Source organism: Schistocerca americana, chromosome 4, assembly GCF_021461395.2.
Source record: "Schistocerca americana isolate TAMUIC-IGC-003095 chromosome 4, iqSchAmer2.1, whole genome shotgun sequence".
NCBI classification, from domain to species: Eukaryota; Metazoa; Arthropoda; class Insecta; order Orthoptera; family Acrididae; genus Schistocerca; species Schistocerca americana.
This window is the reverse complement of record NC_060122.1, coordinates 303,493,087-303,514,309: the sequence shown is the minus strand read 5'-3', so window position 1 is coordinate 303,514,309 and position 21,223 is coordinate 303,493,087. Positions and strand designations below refer to the sequence as shown.

Sequence of the window (21,223 nt, the reverse complement as noted above, 5' to 3'; positions counted from 1 at the left end):
GATGTTTATGGAATTGATAATGTCTCATCTAACCAAAAGAATGCAGAAAGTTGTTCTTAGTAATTCAAGCATTATAACTGTTGGAGCTGCTTCAGACTGGGGAGAAAACATGTATAGGATACCCCAAGGTTCAACCCTAGGTATGCCATTGTTCCCCATATATGTAAACAATCTTCCTCTAGTATACAAGAAGTAGAAATGGTTCTGGCTGCAGATAACATTAGTATTGTAATCAATCCAAGCATACATAACAGCAACAGAAGAAATGGTCAACAGTGTTTTTAAAAGTGTCATTGACTGATTTTCTGCAAGTGGTCTCACTCTCAGTTTTAAAAATACACAACATGTAGAGCTACTTAGCAGTGGAAGGTGTAACACATGGGGATAAAATAATAAATAGTGTGGAAATTCAAAAATTTTAGGTGCCCATGTTGATGATAATTTAAATTGGAAAAAGCACATTTTGAAACTCCTAAAACAACCTAGTCCAGCCCCATTTGCACTTAAGAATCACTGTAAATCGTGATGAGAGACAAATCAGTAGGTTGACATAATTTGCTTATTTTCATTCAGTAATGTCATATGGAATAATGTTCTGAGGTAACTCATCGTTATAGAAGAAAGTCATCATTGCTTAAAAATGTGCTGTGAGAATAATATGTGGCGCTCTCCCATGGCCCTCTTGTAGACATCTGTTTAAGAAATGGGGCATTTTGACTACTGCTTCACGATATATTTTTATTCCATCATGAAGTTTGTTGTAAATATCCACTGCAGTTCAAATGGACTAATGATGTGCATAATTAGTACCAGAAGAAAAAATGACATTCATTATGCCATTAAGGTTGTCTTTAGCTCAAAAGTGGGTACACAATGCTACAAGTAAAATTTTTGACCACTTACCTAGTGATATAAAACGTCTGACAAAAAGCAAAGTAAAATTTGAAAAAAAAAAAAAAACTGAAAAAGTTTCTGCTTGGACAACTCTTCCTATTCTGTAGAGGAATTTCTATTATTGTAATGTGTCAAAGTTGATGGTTAGGAATTAGTAACTCCAATTTGTATATTAAAAATATAAATAAATAATTTAAAGGATGGGTTAGTGGGGAATAGAGATGATGTATTCAGTGCAGCAGATAAAAAACTCAAATCCATCAAGGTAGACATTAAAGCTACATGTGAGATTGTTTGAGCAAGACTCAATATCAGGGGTGGGCATAAACTTACAACTGGATCCTTCTTTTGATCAACAGACTCACCCCTAGATGTAACTGAAGCTCCTAGAGGAAATCTGAGCTTGCTGGTACATATGTTCCCCAATCATGTTGTCTTCAGTGCAGAAAATTTTGGTGAGCCAACAATTGATTGGGATAGTTAAATTTTCTAAATGGTGCATGTAATAAGACTTCCTTTGAAACAATACTACATACATTCCCTCAAAACTACTTAGAACAGATAGATTAGGTATCCGCTTATAATGGAAATGTGTTAGATATAATGCCGCTAAATAGCCCTGATATCTTACAAGATGTTCATGTTGAAAATAGTATCTATGGTCATGAAGCAGTTGCAACAACAGTGATGATCAAAGCACAAACAGCAACTGTAATAAATAGGAAGATTTACAGGTTCAGCAAACTAAATAAAGACACAGTAGTGTCGTACCTCAAGGAGAAACTTGAAGATGTTAACACACCTTTAAGTGATTGCTTATATAGTGCCACAACAGTTGCTCACATTTCTTTTGCTAACTTGGTCCTCAATATATTTCTAATGATTCATAACATCAGAGTATGTTAGCACATTTTTTGCAATATGCATCTTTTGGTATAAAAAGTTCATATTAATATTACAGAAAGTACACTGAATCAGTACATCAAATGGTCAGCCATCTGCAAGAAAATATTTTGAAAATGGTTTGTCCATAATACTGATCTGTTGAAAGAATATTTCATTTGTAATTTGTGTACACTATCATGTAAATAATTTGTAAAGTGACATTGAAGTAGATGTATATGGATTTGACACACCAGAGGGCATACTTGTATGATCTTGTTTTGACCCATTACAGGTGGACAAGATATTTTAATAAGATATATATGTATTTTAAACATCTCTACAGTTTTATTGAAAAATATTGGTGTTTCATTAAAACATATTTATGGAAAAGACAATTCTGTTGGTACATAACCAATTCAAAACTACTTGTCATTCCATTCAACAGTCTGGTTAGCACTAACATCATTAATATTATTTTGCACTGTTTTTTTGACAAAATATTTTTGACTCTGTAATTCTGTGTTTTATTTACTTTAAATTTCTGTATGAGCTATTGTCTTCCACTGTACGAACAACTACTCTGTATTATAAATATATTCAATAAAGAGAGCACTGATGACATCCACTGCAAACATGGAGCTTAACTGCGTAGGTTTTTGTTAACAGATGGCTCAGTTTGGCATGTCCTTGACTATGAACACTGATGTTTGAAGTTATATTTTGTGCAAAATTGTTAACGCTTTTGTGGCCACTTGTTGACAAACTGCCTGTTTGCTTCTGTCTTGGGTTCTGCGGACAATGTTCGTCTGATGATTTTTCAAACATGATTATCAGTCCACTGGACTTTAGTCTTATCGTGCAAAACTCAATGTTCTCCATTGAAAACTGATAGTTGAGGTTTAACTTTGTGTGTTTTATTTTAGCACTTGAAGATGGTCACTTAGTGATTGAAATCAATATGCAAAATAAAAAATTGTTTTAAATCTATATGACCAGTACTGGAGTTTCCCTTGTTTGCAATACTAATAAAAATACATGAGTGTAAAACTTTGTGAGGATATGAAATGGAATGGTCACATGCGTTCATTTGTAGATAGAGTGTGTGGCAGACTTCTTTTCTTTGGTAGGATTTTGAGATACTGATTGAAGTACAGAGGAGACTACTTACAAAATTCTTGTGTGACCCATCCTTGAATATTGCTCAATTGTATAGGACCCATACCAAATATGAGTAACAGATGATATTGAAGGAAAATTAAATCCTCGCTGGCTAGTGCTAAACTTTAAGAGACGAAATGTGTAGTTTTGCTGACAGACATGTATGAAATTAAAAGTGACACATTATCCTAGCTTTTGTAACTAGTAGTTCCTTCCTTGGGGAGAAGAGAGAGACAGGTTAAATAACGTTATAAGGAAAAGGCAAGTCACTAAAACCCCAGAATGAGAGGACACCCCCCCCCCCAACCCATGCCCTGTAGTGAATGAGTAGATTAACATTTATCATAATTTGTTGTTAAGGTACTTACAGAAGTAGCCTCCAGTGGCAGCTTGTGCTTATTAATATGGAACTTGTTCCACTTCCACAAAGCTCTCCTTCATGTGGGTATTTGTGGAACATGATGTGTGAATGAATGAATGAAAATGTAAGTACATTTAATATGTAACTGTTGATATTTTCTTTGCTAGCAGATTGGCTGTTTTATTTTCCAAAATCAGAGTAGCAAAGAAAAAGAAAAATGAAATAAGGGAAAGAGGAGAAGAACAAAAAGGAGAAAAAAGAAAGGCAAATGCAATGTGGAAAAATGAGAGCTAAGCATACGGGTAGAGAAAAAACTGCAAAGTACACAGGCTAAATGAGTTTCACCATAATGCATTTACTCTTCTGTAACAACCTTTCTAATGTACACTTTCTTGTCACACTTTATGTAGTACTGCAGATTTTGAGTACTGGTGATGGAAGAAATTTTCATCACCAGTATATAGCCAGCAAGGGAAAGAGATGTGTGGTGTTTTGCTGATGTCTTTGATTAAATTACAAATGTTTCCATGGGGTCTCATGGAGAAAGAGTATTTGGCAGTGTAACTGTGAGTAATCCATTGGTTGGAAACATTAAGGTTGGAGGTCCACTTAGCACTATGTGCTGTCTGTCTGTTTATTCCATTTCTAACGACCTCTTTAAACTCGAATCTTTCTTCTCTTTTCTCTGCCTCATTGTCAACAAAATGAACAAATTATAACACTTCTCATATACTTCATATTTCATTAATAAAAGGTATTAGTGTGTGTGGAGGAAAAAAAATCTCTTTGTCTAGACTGCATAACGTATCCCTTCGGCACTCCAGGCTGTAAAGCCATATAAGTTTACTTTGCCTTATCATTAAATACATTCATTAGCATAAGATTCTCCGTGTGTGTGTGTGTGTGTGTGTGTGTGTGTGTGTGTGTGTGTGTTTGTGTGTGTGTGTGTGTGTGTGTGTAAAAAATACTTTGAACTTGCTATTTACTGTTACCTGTATATTTTTTTTATTTATTTAGGGGGAATATGTGATATTGTGGAACAGCTTAAGGAAGGTGCACGGAAACAGGAGATACCATATGTGTTTGCCCTACAAAGGAGGTCACTTGGGAAAATCACATTCAAAAAAGTCCCTGTGAGTTGCATTGGTATCATTAACTATGATGGAACTGAGGTAAAGAAGACTTTTCAGAAAGTATTTTTTCATTTTGATTTTGTGTATTTATTATGAATAGGTATCGCTTACTTCAAACTTTTATTTTTTTTATCTATATCAGCAATAACTTTTATGTATAACAAATTTATCAGTTACGCTTAACCAATAAACTTCATGTTTTTTAGTATTGCTTCCCTCTGCCATGCACTTCACAGCACTTTGCAGAGCAGAGATGTATATGTATTTGTCTTTTGTGATTTCTATCTGCTTAAAGCTTTTTAGCAATTTTCAACTAGTTTTTGTTTATTTCCCAAGTCTATTATCCGTACTATCAAAGGAGATAAGAAAGTATGGAAATGAAAGTTCACAATACAGACAGTGTGACTTTGGCTTTCTCTTAATTTTTTCCATTATGGATTCATTTACAGTTGTTCTAAAGGAATTATTAAGTTTCAATATGATATCAAATTTTAGGAGTGGGTGTGTCATTTGTAATTATTATTTACTTTGATGGCTGTGTACATTTACCCACTCAGTGCCTAAGAAACGAGAAACAAAACTGCATGGCAAGCAACATGATATTTATTAATTTTATCTCTTTTCAAGAATGTGTAGTGTCCTACAAATCTAAAGTAATTATTTATCCATTTTATATTTCTCTCTGTCTGTCTTCACTTTGTTACTTCTCTTGAGAAAGAGGATTTTGCTTAGGGTTTATGAGAGATATTCCATGGCAGTCTTACTGTTCTGGGAAATGAAGGAACATACCAGAACCACTTTTTGCTGTTGACATTACGTTATTTGTCTTTTGTGCAGATAAACTTCAACAAATAAACAGTGACGTAATAGTGTAAGTTTGAAAATCAATATGAATGAGGAGACGATGCAAAAAGGTGTTAAAGGAGATACAGTATTTTTTCAATGCTTTGCACAAACTTAGGATGAACAAATCACCTGGCACTAATGAAATGCCAGTGTAATTCCAAAGGACAGAACAAGATCTCAAATGAAATTTATATAATTGGGGAAAGAACATAATTATTGCAATTCCAAAGAGAGCAGGAGCAGATATATGTGAAAATTATCATCTGATCAACCTAGTATCAAATGCATCCAAGGGGGCCCATACCTTGGGACAATTGTGGGGGGGGGGGGGGGGGCTATTCCCTCCCACCTTGATGGGAAAGGAAAAAATAAAGGGCTTACTGCAAAAATGCGTTAACTGTATTTTATGAAGTATTGAGAGAACTGAACTTTTAATTTCGTTTTCAAGCCACAAATAATTCTGTCATCACAGGGATTGTCCACAGCAGTAATTAATTAATGATGCTTTTTTTTTATAAAAGCTTGATGCACAACTGGCTAGTTAATGGATTTTTTTAAACAATCAACAGAAAAAAACAAATATTGCTGTGTTTATGTGGTTTTGGCAGATATCATTCAAATTATTTATCGACTTGAGAACAGTTATATTAAAAACACATCATTAAAGAACTGGAATCAGTATAACCAGTCATTTTACTGGTTCATTAAATGATTATAAAACACTAAAGAAGTTATGTTTTCCTGCACTTTATACATCTGCGTCACTGCTATCACTGTCTTCTATACGAGGTTCAGGAACTTTGCTGGTGGCTGCAGTTGAAGTAGGGAGAGACTTATACCAGTGTGAAATCTCTCAGGAATGTACCTCTTTTTGCATAACTGTGTCAGGTATTTCTTTTTCTTTCCACTTATTGGAAGAATTTTAGGATGAAGATCTTGTAAGTCAATATTTTTCATATTTAAATATGAATGTGTGTACTTCCTTATAATGTTATGAATGACTGTATCTGTACTCTTATCACACCTGACTTGCGTTTTTGGCAGCAAAAACATTTCACTTTTAGCCAGTTAACTTTATTTCCCAAACTGTCAGTACTTCTGTTTTTAATGATAGATGCAGAAAGTTTAGATAAATCCTTGGATTCTGCATGTTTCAATTCATGTACTGCATAAGGTGAATGTTGTGACTCGCCGATCTTTCAAAGTGCCGCTGCGCAGTTACGCGTGTCCTCTACATGCTGCGCTGTCTGCCAGCCACGCAGCAGCTGCGTCACCTAAGCGGCCAGCCAGCCAGCAGCCGCTAGACTTGGACTCAGTTCTGATTTCACTGTTACAGTGTACACACGTTTTACTTTGTTTACTTGATCTGTGACTTGCATGTATTGTGTCGTCCTTGAAATATATTTGTTTAACTTGACGTTATAACAGTTGGTGATGAGGTAGTGGACTTTTCTTTTTCGTCATTCACCCACGGGTTTCCATGGCTATTTTAGAGCAACTATTGCAAGGTCTCATTGAACAGCAAACGCTTCTCACACATACGATTCGTGATTTCCTCACGGCATCCAATGCGGGGCGTCTCTCATCGTTGTTGCTCCCTCCTTTCCCTCCTTACGACGAGATGGCGGAAGACTGGTCTGATTACGAAAAACGTCTTCGACAGCACTTCTTAGCATTTCATGTTGCGGATGACCAAACATGTAAGTCTCTGTTCCTTTCATGGATTTCACCTCAAGTGTATCAGTTGTTGTCGCAATTGGCTCCTTTGAAAGATCCTACGTCTTTGTCCTTTGCTGAAATGTGCTCACTTCTGTTCGTATATTTTCAGGAGCATATGCATGTAGTAGCCTCTCGTGTTGCCTTTTATCGTTGTCAAAAACAACCGAATCAATCCTATCACGCTTGGGCTGCTGAACTTCACGGCCTCAGTCCAAAGCGTCAATTTGTTACTGATGTTCACAAAGAATCCTATGCCGATTCCATGGTACGGGATGCTATTATCCGGTCGGTGCCCGACAAAGAAGTTAGGCAACGTGCCCTTCAGTTGGCAAATCCGACTCTACATGAAGTCCTATCCATCGCTCAGTCTTTTGACCTTTCGCACGCTGCTGGAGTGCAAATAGAGGCAGGGGGTGACGTCGGGGACTTACAACCTCTGTGCACTGTTGACGAAGCATGTGGCGTGTCCCCGCCTGCCGACGTGGCCGCAGTGCGCTCCCAAGCACAGCCTCGGCCTAACTATAAACAAACCTCTAAGAAACTGCAGCAAAACCCACGGCAACTTCCTTCATGTCCGCGGTGTTTTATGAAACATTCACGGGAGGATTGTCCCCAACGTTGGGCCGTGTTTTACAAATGCAAAAAGAAGGGTCATGTGTCCTCCATTTGCAAATCCGACCGCATACCTGACATTCATGAACGTGACGCTGATTCTGCTTCTGTGTTGTCTGCCAATGGTAATTCTTCCCTTTCAGGGAAGTTATTCCTCACTGTCCAAATCCTTTGTCGGGACGTTCGCATGCAGGTGGATACTGGTTCTGCTGCCACTATCATCAATTCTCAGACGTATCTTCAGTTGGGTTCTCCAATCTTATCACCTGTCACTAGGCAATTATGGACATACAATAAACAGAAGATTTCTCCCTTGGGACAATTAAATGCTGAGGTATCTTACAAATCCATCGTTCACACTGTTTCCATATTTGTGGTCGACCATAGTAATGTGAAGAGTCTTTTTGGTTTCGACGCCTTTTGCGTTTTTGGGTTCTCCATAGATGACTCTGTCAATATTGTCTCCGATGCTATTCCTTATGCTCAATTGGATTCCTTGTCAACGACATTTTCATCCCTTTTGTCTCCTGGGTTAGGCCGTGCAAACTACTTTGAAGCTCATATCACACTCAAACCCATTGCTCGGCCTAAGTTTTTTCGGGCTCGGCCCATTCCTGTGGCCCTTCATGATCGGGTCAAATGGGAGCTGGGTCGTCTCACTGCTTCAGGAGTCTTGCTTCCTGTCACTTCCAGCGAGTGGTCCTCTCCTGTCGTTGTCGTTGCTAAGCCCAATGGTGATATTCGTCTCTGTGGCGATTTCAAAGCCACTGTAAATGCTCAATGCCTCATCTACACATACCCTATGCCCCGACCTGAAGAATTGTTCACTAAACTTGCTGGAGGCCAGTATTTTTCTAAACTTGACTTGTCAGAAGCTTATCATCAACGTCCTCTCGACGCTGCTTCCCGGCAGTTCCTGGTCCTTAACACACCTTTCGGCCTCTATCAATATCAACGATTGCCATTTGGGGTTGCCAGCGCCCCTGCTCTCTTTCAGTGATTCTTGGAACAATTATTGCTCCCTGTCCCTGGGTGTATAAATTACATGGATGACATTGTTGTCACTGGCTCCACCACTGAAGAACATCTTCAGAATCTCCACACACTTTTTCATGTCTTACAGACTGCCAGTCTTAAGTGTAATCTTCAGAAATCAAAATTTTTTCAGGCCTCTATCATGTACTTGGGGTTTCAACTCTCTCGGGATGGTATTCGTCTGCTTCAGCAAACTGTCGCTGCGATTGATGCCCTTCCTCACCTTACGTCTGTTAAGGAACTGCAGGCCTTCTTGGGGAAAACAGCATACTATCACAGGTTTTTACCATCTGCGGTTTCGGTGGCTACGCCGTTGCATCGCCTGTTGCATAAAAACGTGCCCTTTCACTGGTCCTCATCATGCGAAGCTGCTTTCCAGAAATTGAAGACTATGCTGAAATGCCCTGTGCCTGGCTACTTATCGACCTGGCCAACATCTTGTTCTTGCCACGGACGCCTCGCAATAAGGGGTTGATGCAGTCCTTGCGCACCATTTTTCTGACAGTTCTGAACAACCCATTGCTTATGCCTCCAAAACGCTCACAGGTGCCCAGCAAAAATACTCTCAAATTGAAAAAGAAGCTTCGGCCATTATTTATGCTCTTCATAAGTTTGGTGTTTTTCTCTATGGATCCAAATATCATCTTGTTACGGACCACAAACCACTTGTTTCCTTGTTTCATCCATCAGTGTCGCTTCCCGACAAGGCTGCACACTGCCTCCAACATGCGAATGCTGATGCACTGTCTCACCTTCCCATGGATCCTGATCTGGTATTTGATAAGGACGAACTTTTGTGTTTCCACCTGGATGTTGCCAAGCAGCGAGTTGTGGACGGGTTCCCCATCACCGGGGACCGGCTGGCAGCTGCTACGGGTTCTGATCCTACCCTCTCCCAGGTTTTACGCTGTATTCAGAAGGGTTGGCCAGATCGTCCGTCCGCTAAGACTTCTGATCTGTTGCGGAACTACTACGCTTTGCGTTACCGCCTCATGGCTAGGGATGGTGTTATCCTCCTTTCCATCAACAATGCTTCGCCGTGTGTTGTGGTACCTGCATCTTTGCGTGCTTCGGTCTTGCACCTCCTTCACCAAGGGCACTGGGGTGTCTCTCGCACAAAATCTCTGGCGCGCCGTCATGTGTACTGGCCCGGCATCAACTCTGAAACCGTACACATAGTCCCTGCCTGTGGCCCTTGTGCGTCACAGGCCGCCCCCCTGAAATGATCTTTGTCACTGTGGCCTTCGCTGGAGAAGCCCTGGGAGCGTATTCATGCTGACTTCGGGGTACCTTTTTTAGGTACTTATTGGCTTCTCGTTATTGACGCCTACTCTACCTTCCCTTTCATTGTCCGTTGCACGTCGCCTACCACCGCGGCAAGCACCAATGCTCTAGCTCGCATTTTCTCTTTGGAAGGCCTTTCCTCTGCTCTTGTTACTGATAATGGTCCGCAACTTGCCTCTTCCGATTTTGCGGATTTTTGTGCCCGTCACGGTGTCATGCATGTAATGGCCCCTCCGTTCCATCCACAGTCAAACGGTGAGGCTGAACGACTGGTCCGCACATTTAGGCTCACATGAGGAAACTCCTGACTTCTTCTGCTGCTGATCATGTGCTTCTCCAATTTCTGGCTTCATTATAACATTGAACCTTTCTTGTGACTGCAGCGCTCAAATGATAACAACAAAACCAGTGGCTGTATTTAATTACTGCTGATTTTGTTATCATTACTCAAGTGCATGAAGGTCTTGTCTACTTTACATTTTTCTTCATCAGCAGATTTTGCTTGATTGCCATTTTTTCTTGCAATATGCTCATTATACTATGTTGCCAACACTTTGTTTTCTTCATAACTCTTTGCTTTCTCACACATTTTGACATTGATTCTTTTTAGGTTTGTAGAAGACAAGATTGTAGTTTTGACAAAATATTTTTCTTTGAGTTATTCAGACTGTAAATTTTAGGTATACTTAGTTTGGGGTCTTAGTACAGTCATTTTGTGGATTTCCTTGAATAGTGAGACTCCAATGTATGAAAATTTTCTATGGCTGCGTCTTTCTGGACTTGTGCTGTAGGGTTGAGAACTGTAAGGTTTCCCTAAATAGGAGTGCACTACACATCAGAGGCTGCTGTGGAGGGGTGTACACAAGGTTTTTTTTAGATTAGGTGACTCTCCATCCAATCCAGATAATGTTAGCTGTAGGAAACCCAGAAGTATCAGTGTAAGATCAAAAGAAATACCTCCCACAGGTGAGAGTATTAAAATCATAATGGTAGACTGCTGAAGCTGTCCCAATGAACTGCCAGAGTTTGAAGTGCTCATGAAAAGCAATGAAGCTCACATAATACTTTGTACAGAAAGCTGTTTGAAACCTGAAATTGACAGAAGTAAGATTTTTGGGTAAAATTTAAATGTATATCAAAAGGATAGGCAAATGGAAAATGGTGGTGGTGTATTTGTTGCAGAAGACAAGAAACTCAAATCCACCAAGGTAGAAATTGAAGCTGCATGTGAGATTGTTTGGGTAAGACTCAGTGTCACGGGTGGGCACAAAATGATTATAAGATCCTCCTATTGCCCATCAGATTCATCTCCTGATGTAACCTAAAACTTTAGAGAAAACCTCATTTCACTTGTACCCAAGTTCTCTAGTTATACTGTAGTCGTTGGTGGAGACTTTAATCATCCAACAATTAATTGAGAAAATTACAATTTTTATAGTGGTGAGCATGATAAGACATTCTATGAAACTTTGCTAAATGCCTTCTCTGAAAACTACCTATAACAGATAGTTAGAAATCCCACTCATGGTGAAAATATATTGGATCTAATGGCAACAAACAGACCTGAGCTCTTTGAGGATATCACCTTCAAAACTGAAATCAGTGAACATGATGTGGCAGTGGCAACAATTATTACAAAAATATAAAGGACAGCTAAAACAATCAGAAAGATATGTATATGTTTAGTAAACTAGATAAAAAATCAATGGTGCCATATCTCAGTGAGGAACTTGGAACTTTCAGCACAGGACAGGAGCATGTAGAGGAACTCAGGCTCCAGGTTAAAAGAATAGCTGACCAGTCACTCGATAGATATGTACCCAGTAGAACAGTTCATAATGTTAGGGAACCTCCATTGTATATAGTCACTGTAAAGAAACTTGAGCGAGAGATGCTGAATGAAACAAATTGGCTGTCAAGAGAGCAATGTGTGAAGCCTTAAGTAACTACAGTAGCAGAATATTGTCAAGTGATCTTGCACAGAACCCAAAGAAATTCTGGTCATATGTAAAGGCTCTTAGTAGCACCAAAGTTGGTATGCAGTCCCTAGTGAATGAGACAGGAACTGAAGTTGATGGTAACAAAGCAAAAGTTTCACTCCATTCTCAAATGTTCCTTTGCAAAGGAAAACCCAGGAGGGTTGCCCCAATTTAATCCTCTTACCACTGAAAAGGTGAGTGAAATAAGTATTAGTGTCAGTGGTGTTGAGAAACAGCTGAAATCGTTAAAACTGAACAGGCCTTGAAGTAACCCCTGTCAGATTCTATACTGAATTTGTGGCTGAGTTAGTGCCTCTTCTAACTACAATCTATCATAGATCCCTTGACAAAAATACCCTGTGCCCAGTTCTTGGAAAAAAGCACAGGTCACACCTGTCTACAGGAAGGGTAGTAGAAGTGATCCACAAAAATACTGTCCAGTATCCTTGACACTGATTTGTTGTAGAATCTTAGAACATATTCTGAGTTCAAACATAATGATGTATCTTGAACAGAATGAGCTTCTCAGTGCCTACCAGCATGGATTTCAAAAACATCAATCATGTGAAACCCAACTTGACTTTTATCACAGACATACTGAAAGCTTTGGATCAAGACAACCAGGTAGATGCAGTATTTCTTGATTTCTGGAAAGTATTTGATGCAGTACCACACCTACACTTATAGACAAAAATACAATCATAAAGCCTGTCACGTGAAATCTGTGACTGCATTGAGAACTTTTTGGCAGGGAGGACACAGCATATTATCTCAGATGGAGAGTCATCGCCAGGTGTGCCCCAATGAAGTGTGTTCGGGCCCTTATTGTTCATGTTGTGTACTAATTACTTTGCAGACAATATTAATAATAACCTCAGACTCTAATGAAGTACTATCTTAAAGGAGCTGCATAAATACTCAATCAGATCTTGATAAGATTTCAGAGTGGTGCAGAGACTGTCAGTTTGCTTTAAATGTTTGTAAATGTTAAATCGTACACTTCACAAAACGAAAAAACGTGGTATCTTATGACTATAATATCAAGGAGTCACTGTTGGAATTGCCCAGTGTGCGATTTGCAGGGGAGGATGGCGGGGATTTCCCCCCCTTTGCATCAGACCATCTCCTCCTCTGGTTTTAGTTTATGCATCTCAACCTGGGATGTTTATTTCCCACTCACTGGAGTAAAACTTTACATATAATTTAAATTTGTGGAGCCGAACACTGAAAGTTTTTAATAAGTCTTACTGTTAATACTTTTAATATGTTTCAGTTTTCTATCATCAGAATAAGTACAGCTTTTCACAAATGTGCCTCTACTTTTTGAATTCCTCTCTTATACCTGTATATAAATGATTTTGTAAATAAGCTTTACCTATAATATACGTTTAAAAGATATTGCATACGCGTGAATAGTGAGTTTCGCCATTAACATCTATTTATAATTAGCTGTTTAACCATGTGTAACGCCATGGTCCAAGCTAGTAACATACATAATTCTACTAACCCCCTAAGACATCCACCCCCCCCCCCCCCCCCCCCACTGGTAAAAGCACAAATCGCAAATCGCACCTTGGAGTTGCCCAACTCATACAAATACCTGTTTCAAAAAATGGAAGCACTATGGGACTTAACAGCTGAGGTCATCAGTCCCCTAGAACTTAGAACTACTTAAACCTAACTAACCTAAGGACATCACACACATCCATGCCCGAGGCAGGATTCGAACCTGCGACCGTGGCGGTCGTGCGGTTCCAGACTGTAGTGCCTAGAACCACTGTGCCACAAATACCTGTTTGTAGCACTTTGTAGGGCTATGACATGGAATGATCACATGGGCTCAGTTGTGGGTAAAGCAAGTGGTAGACTTAAGTTCATTGGTAGAATATGGGGAAAGTGTAATCAGAGTGCTTACAAATCACTCGTGTCACTGGTTCTATAATATTGTTCAAGTTTGTGGCACCCATACCAAATAGGACTAACAGGGGATATTGAACATATACAGAAAAGGGCAGGCTGAATTGTCACAGGATTGTTTGATCTGTGTGAGAGTGTCATGGAGAAACTGAAGAAATTGATCTGGCAGACTCTTGAAGATTGACATCAAGTGTCCCAAGAAAGACTACTACCAAAGTTCCAAGAACTGGCTTTAAATAATGGCTCTAAGAATATACTACAAACCCCTACAAATCACTCACATAGGGATAGTGAGGATAAGATTAGAATAATTACTGCTTCCAGGGAACAGGGAGAAACCCTAATAAGGAGAAATCCTAATAACTGGTACAATGGGACGTACCCTCAGCCATGCACCTCACAATGGTTTGCAGAATATAGATGTAAATGTATATGTAGAACCTGGTTTGTAGCCAGGATCCTTGCTAGAGCAATCAGAGTCAAAATCAATCTCTTCTGCACTGTGCTTTACCATTTCACTAAAAGCACCCCCCTCCTCCCACCACCTGGGCTTACCTTACACAGTTTCTGCTTAGGTTTATTTTGTATCTTCATCTGTGTGGGGACTTCGCCATATGTTCTGTTTGGATCATCTGCTCTGCTTCCAATTGATGCATTTTCTTAAAATAAAAATATGAAATAAAATTATTTCATGCACTTTAAAATGTCAGTGCATTGTAAGAATTAAGTTTATGTTTGGAGTGTCATTTTATTGCTTATCTGTTCTTTCGTCTTCTGTGGGTGTCTTTTCTTGGCCAATGGCACAAGTAGTGCACTTCTTGTAAACATTTTTTTAGAATTAAACTCACCGTAGTCAACTGGCACAATGTTACTGCACTCACAGCAGCTTCTGCTACAATGGGCATTAATCTATTCATGCATCTCAGTTACAGTAATTGACTATAATACAGATGTCACATTTTGAGGTAAGGTGATGTTGCTAGAGGCCAACATTGAATCACTAGCATTGATACCGGTGTTGAGAATAATACTAAATACAGACTTACCACACTCCTCCAACAAATTTATCTTCAATATGTTTCATCTAATGGACAATAATATTCACGTCACACAGTTCACAGTAATATAATTGTACACCAACGTTAGATCACTTTTCTGGTAGCTGAAGCTAAGAAACATAAGCATACCACAAAGTATTTATAAAATTTGTCTCCAATATATCATATACATCTTTCTGCTGGAATTCATTAAGTGAACTTGATGGATTATTGTTTTTTAAATAATGTCACCAAGCCCATTGACAAAGTGCAGGAAAAATCATTTAAGTACACCTGAATGATGCACTATGAGCTTAACAGATTTCAGCCACATATGTTTTAACTTCTTAGAGTGAGAACTGCACTTAATTGGCTTCTCCAGATGAAAGATATTGATTTTCTGATGCAGAATGCATACATAACTCAAAAATGACAAAATCAGCACTTAATGGGTTTTTGCAGTATGCCCACAAATTTTAGTGTGATCATAGGTTTCTCTTTCAAGAGAATTATTTAAAAGTCAGAATTATGCAGGTTTTTACAGGATCAGAACTGAAACTGCTTTTATTTCTACTTACAAGTCACCACATGTCTTCCAAAATGTTAGCCCCCCCCCCCTGCTTCCACAAACTATCACCCTTGCAGGCATCAGTAATATTCACAAGAGGATATTACTGAAGAATGAAAGGGAAAATTTGAAAGTAAATTAGGAGATGGCCAATTTTGTTTTAGAAGAAACAAGAGCAATTTTAATGCTAAGGTTAATAATAGAGGGCAAAGTTAGAAAAAATAAGGAAATAAACATTGCATTCATGGGTTTCAAGAAAGCTTTTTATAATGGAAAGTGGAACAGAATGTTTTCCATTATTAGGTAGTGTTGTGTCAACTGGAGATATAGAACAGTAATCCCCTTTCTTTCTGTGAAGCAGACTATAATCAGCAAGACAAAATAATACAAGATATCAAAACATACAAGAGGTCAAAATTGGGAAAGGTGTAAGGCAGGGTTTCTCATTTTGACCACTGTTATTTCATTTGTATATTGATGAGTCAATGAGGAAAGTAAAGGACTGTTTTGATTTGTATGTTGTATGATGTGGAAAAAAAATCCGCATGATCCAGTTCATATACACTGAAAAATACACTGTTGTGACGAAAAACTTACAAAAATATGCACAATAACATAAAATATGTGACCTAATTGTATTGAAATGAGATAAAATTTCTGTTGTAATGATAATGTACTTTTTATTTAAGAATAAAATGTTCACGAGAAGCAAGCTAAACTATGAAATTTGATGTAACATGCTTTATAGTGACATCATTAGAACTTTATGAAATCTGAGTTGCAATATATAGTGAGTGCCCTGTGCCTATTTTCAAATAAAGATGGTCCCCTACTGTCAGCCAGCAAAACCTGTACTTAAAAAAACTTTTTTGACTAGTAATGGAAAATATCATGTGAATCAAAATCTAAATGATTAAGAGAGATCTTTCTTCCCAACAAAATCACTGAAATGGAACACAATGTATTATAGATACCCTTCATTATCTTCTGACACCTTTTCCATTTTCTCTGACAATTCTTTTACCACTTTACCACAAACAGCTTCTAATTTAATCACTTTTTTTTACTTGTTTATCTGCTTTACCAGTGGCACTTCTAATTTCCCCAAAGCATTTAAGGCAGCAGGAATAAATCCAGTATTTTGTTTTATGTCTGAAAGCTGCCTGAAATTTCAGCATTAGAAATTGATTCATTTGAGAGCACTAAAGCGCGCCCAAAAATATGATGCTTTTCACAAAGTTGAAGTTTTGTGGGCATCAGTCTAGGATCCCTATCTTGTCAAAATGTGAAATGACAGTAATGAAGAAAATGACAGGAAGGAAATGACACTTAAATGCTGCAACACATGAAGAGGCTGTCAAAAGTGCCTCTTTGTCATACCCAATAAATTTGTCAACATAAATGAATTCATTATGAATCTCTTCTGTAACTGTCTGTAAGACATAAGCACTATTTTAATGCATAATGCTGTTAGTGAATTACCATCTTTCCCATATAGCATGCAGCATACATTATGAAGAGCTGTACTTTGGCACTAGCCAAACATTAACCTGAAGTAGTTTAGGGAAATCGCAGAAGAATTAAATCTGAATGGTAAAATTACATATACTACTACTTTTCCTTAAAGTACTTCTTCAGTTGTGTTTGCAAGGCTGAATGGACCATACTTCATCATTCCCACCTAGCAGGAAGCACTTGAAACTAGGTCTTGTATATGGCAATCTGATATACTGACCATGAAAGGTGATAAGTGATGACATTTTGATAATAGAACTTTTTCTTTTTTACTGTGTCTGCTGGCACACTGTGCCAATGTGTTGTATATTTTGACATCATTTTCATATAGAAAATCTATACAGAGCATCATTGTTTCTGTCTGCCCAAGCACTATCATTTTAGGTATTATGAACTTACTCATATGTAATAAAAAAAAAGAGTTGAATAATGCATTCCATTTATCTCTAAACTATTCAACTTATATGTAGAGTGGATGGCTGCTCTGTTCACTATTTGACATTATATTTACCAATATACAGCATTTATATCTTTTTTACAGAAAAATTTTCATTCTTTGGTGGCGGCATTGCAGGTTGCAAGACTTCAATACCAAGAAGCATTAACAGATGTATGTTTCAAGGTTAGTAGCTTTTTCATCACTTGAATTACATTCAGTTTTAGAAAGTATTCAGTGGTACTTATTACAATATGTGAAATACAGTTGTACTCTAAAAATGGGTGTTTGTGTACGGGAATATCTCTCTCTCTCTCTCTCTCTCTCTCTCTCTCTCTCTCTCTCTGTGTGTGTGTGTGTGTGTGTGTGTGTGTGTGTGTGTGTGTGTGTGTGTGTGAGAGAGAGAGAGAGAGAGAGAGAGAGAGAGAGAGAGAGAGAGATGTTTAATTAATTGTAAAGAAAAGAGCCATAAAATATGCAGTTATGAATGTAATAATATAAATTGAAATAAGGAGAACAGAACAGAATTACTGTGTGTTGGCTCATTTCAGTTGCCAGTGCTAAAATTTTAGCCAAACTTATATATAACAAAGCCAGTGAAGAATCATGTATCCATCTCCTTTCTGGGTTATTTTTGAGACATTTTAAAATGTTCACGGATGGCTAAATAAATAAAAGAACATAAAGAATTAATGTGCTAAGGTCTTAATTCTATGAGTGAATATTACTTTGTTTTATTATTGTAAAATAGGAGAGATTTTGTTGGATTGTCTACTTTCACAGTAAAACACAGAAGTTATACTGTTCAGTATTTGAGGCCCAATCTGTACAGTGAGTGCTGATTTACTTTTACGGTGGTTGCAATTATATGACAGTCAGTGTTTTATGTGCACAATTACTGACCACAGCTTTGTTAAATTGCATTTATTTTGCTTGTAAATAACTATTGTGAACATAATATTTCTATTATTACAGGAAACACAGTCAGAGGAAGTGGATATAAACAAACAAGTGATTGAAGCTGCACTTTCAAGACTAACAGAAAATAGTTCAACATCATGTTTGGAACAGAGGCACTTATGTGCAGAAACAGATCAGGAATGGGAGGAATAAGTTTTTATATTCTGTATTGGGTGTAAAAGTTTGTATTACAGAATTGAAATAATGGAACATAATATTATTTTTTGTATATAAAATATGTGTACGATACAGTAATTAAATTCCTATCTTATAATTAAAGTACTGTGCAGGTACCAGCAATTCCCTTTCCTTTACACCTGACATGAAATATTTGTACACAAACTGAGAGAGACAGTTCTATGGCAAGGCAAGAGGAAGAGAAGGATAGGAGTGGGGGAAGAGTTAGAATTGCAAATGAAAAAGTGAGATATTTGTTCAAACCGTCACTCATTGCTACTTTTGTTAAGTGAATAGTTACTGTTCTTTCTTCCCTTTTTCATTTCATAAGTTGTGCATTACAGATATCATTAACTCAAACAAGATGTTATACATGGACCAGAAATGTATTTCATTTGTTTTAGGTATTATGTTTAAATAACACAATATCACTTTTGTTTAAACTTATCAGTCAGCATGCAGCATATATGCTACATCCACCTTTTCATTTTCTGTGCCCAATTGCAGCATATACTTTCCACCATGTGCTTTCTGCACGTCGCCTGTTTTTGTTTCTGCATGTTCCCAGATGGTGGTAGTATGTGCTGGAAGAAAGCTGTTTATCACAGTTGTCATGTCCTGCAAGCAGTCTAGACACTCAGTGACACTAGACACTGGAGAAGGTCCATTGAGTCAGCTAACATGGAGTTGGCTAACTGAAAATTTGAATGACAGGGTGTATATGCGGACAAGAAAAAAAAATTCCCATCTTTCCCAGTTAAAAATACACATTCTTCCAGGTGAAAATACACTTTTTCCATGTTAAGTGACAGTATACTTTTCCTTGGAACTGTAAAACATATCAATCCATTGGATCGTTATGGTTTTATACACCGGCTAAGAATTTCCCGACACAATACTTAGGGGAGAAAAGCAAGATCTGTGATGTGCAGCAACCTGTATGCTGCATATTTTCATATTAGGAAAGTATAAATTCGAATTCCACCAAACGCCACACGTTACTTTCTGAAGCATTGAAATTGAGATTGTGATGCGCTTTTGTAAGAACATGTCACGTGATCTCGCCAGCCGATGATGGCGGATATTCAGAGTGTAGGACATGTGATGTAGTCAGCCAATAGCAACACCTCTGTTAAGCTTTGTGACCACACAAACAGGAAAAGTTAAAGGTTTAAATTAATGTAAATAGTGTTCTACAAGAAAAGAAAAGCTTTCACATATAATATTTGTCTCTAAGATCACATATAATGTTGATCATTTTTCCATGTGTTACGCTTTAAATACATCACAAAAATGTGTCTGTAAAATTTTTAATAACGACATAAATGTCTGATCATTTGGGCTCGAAATTCTTCTAATGGTCATTCTCAAAGAGTTGATTTTTAAATGAGAGCCAAACACTATGTGATTCAAGAAATTCATCGTACATTCTCACGCATAGTTCATCTTGCATAAAAGTAAACTTACTTTGAAAGTAACACTTTCCAAACCATCACTCACAATATTTTCCCACAACCTGTTAGAAATACTGTAGGTTCATTTCAACAATTGCCAGAGAGAGCGCCAGATAACAGGCGTCACCACACTTGCGCAGCTACGATGACACAGGAAGGCCGTATGTTCGTACATGTAAAATATTAAAAGATCTTACATTATGTCATAAAAGAAACAAGACATCAGAGGATACTGCAAGAGCATCGGAATTTAGTGAACCATACTAAAATGCATAATTCGGCTTAAAGTGCACATTCATATGTTCAGACTTGGATGTAAATTTTCTTGGAGTATCAGTACTGTATTATCTCATGTTTGTTTCTTTAATATGGCATAATGCCATAAGTGCTAGAAGATGAAAATGTGCACTTGAAATGCAGCGAACAGTTGAAAGCAGCCAGTAGTGTGGAATTAAACACTTCGTTTCAAATACATTGACTGCCTCATAAGAAAAGAGTAATAAAAGCCAAATTTCTTTAGCAAACTGGCAAAAATAACTTCGTTGTTCTGCAAGATGATTAATGCTTGACTATCAAAGGTGGAAATAAAATAAAAATCTAGACCTAATAACTTATTTTAGCCTTTCATAATTACCTGAATGTATTTTAATTCACTTGATAGCTCCCGGTGACAGAAATCCATTTTGTTTTCATTTGACATGAGAGCAATAAACGAAGAGGAAACAGCAAAATCACCAAACGTAAACATGGGTCACGTGGAGACTACCCACCTCCCCACCACAACTCAGACTGCTCTGTGTATCAGTCCCAGATCTAAGATATTTCTGAACCAGAACAATACTCTCTCCAGCATTTGAGGTAGGAGGCCAAAAATTAAATCGACTTTTCAAAAAGTGTTCACTTTGTAGCGCACATCTTTCTGAAAAGTCTGATACGTAAAACGTGTCTTCGAGGAAATGTAAGACATGTTATTTGGTCTTAAGTGTACCATGCCTCTTCACACAGAATTCGTCTATCGCACGCCACTGAATTTCGCTCTGTCAAAAAAAAAAAAGAATGAAATTATTTGTAACTGAGAGAACAAGAACTCTTCAGAAAATTTGCACTCTTTATTGCCTATTAGCTAATAATTTGCTGCTGTTTTGTCCGACATAAAATTAAATATAGGCTACATAAAACCAGTAATGACAAGAGACAAGTAAGACAGTACTCATTTCTTCAATCCTTAAGTCCTAGCATTTTTTTCTCTCTAA

At 37.7% G+C, this 21,223-nt stretch overlaps 1 protein-coding gene across 2 annotated transcripts in view; it reads left to right on the top strand.

The window, feature by feature from the left end:
• LOC124613050 (selenocysteine insertion sequence-binding protein 2) overlaps positions 1-18,618 on the top strand; it is a 151,060-nt gene extending 132,442 nt beyond the window's left edge. For both annotated transcript variants that reach the window (XM_047141625.1, XM_047141626.1), the window contains 3 exons: positions 4,316-4,470; positions 17,485-17,565; positions 18,355-18,618. In XM_047141625.1, the coding sequence (XP_046997581.1) occupies positions 4,316-4,470; positions 17,485-17,565; positions 18,355-18,492 (374 nt within the window). In that variant the 3' untranslated portion in view covers positions 18,493-18,618. The remainder of the gene's footprint in view (positions 1-4,315; positions 4,471-17,484; positions 17,566-18,354) is intronic.
• The last annotated feature ends 2,605 nt before the right edge of the window (positions 18,619-21,223 follow it).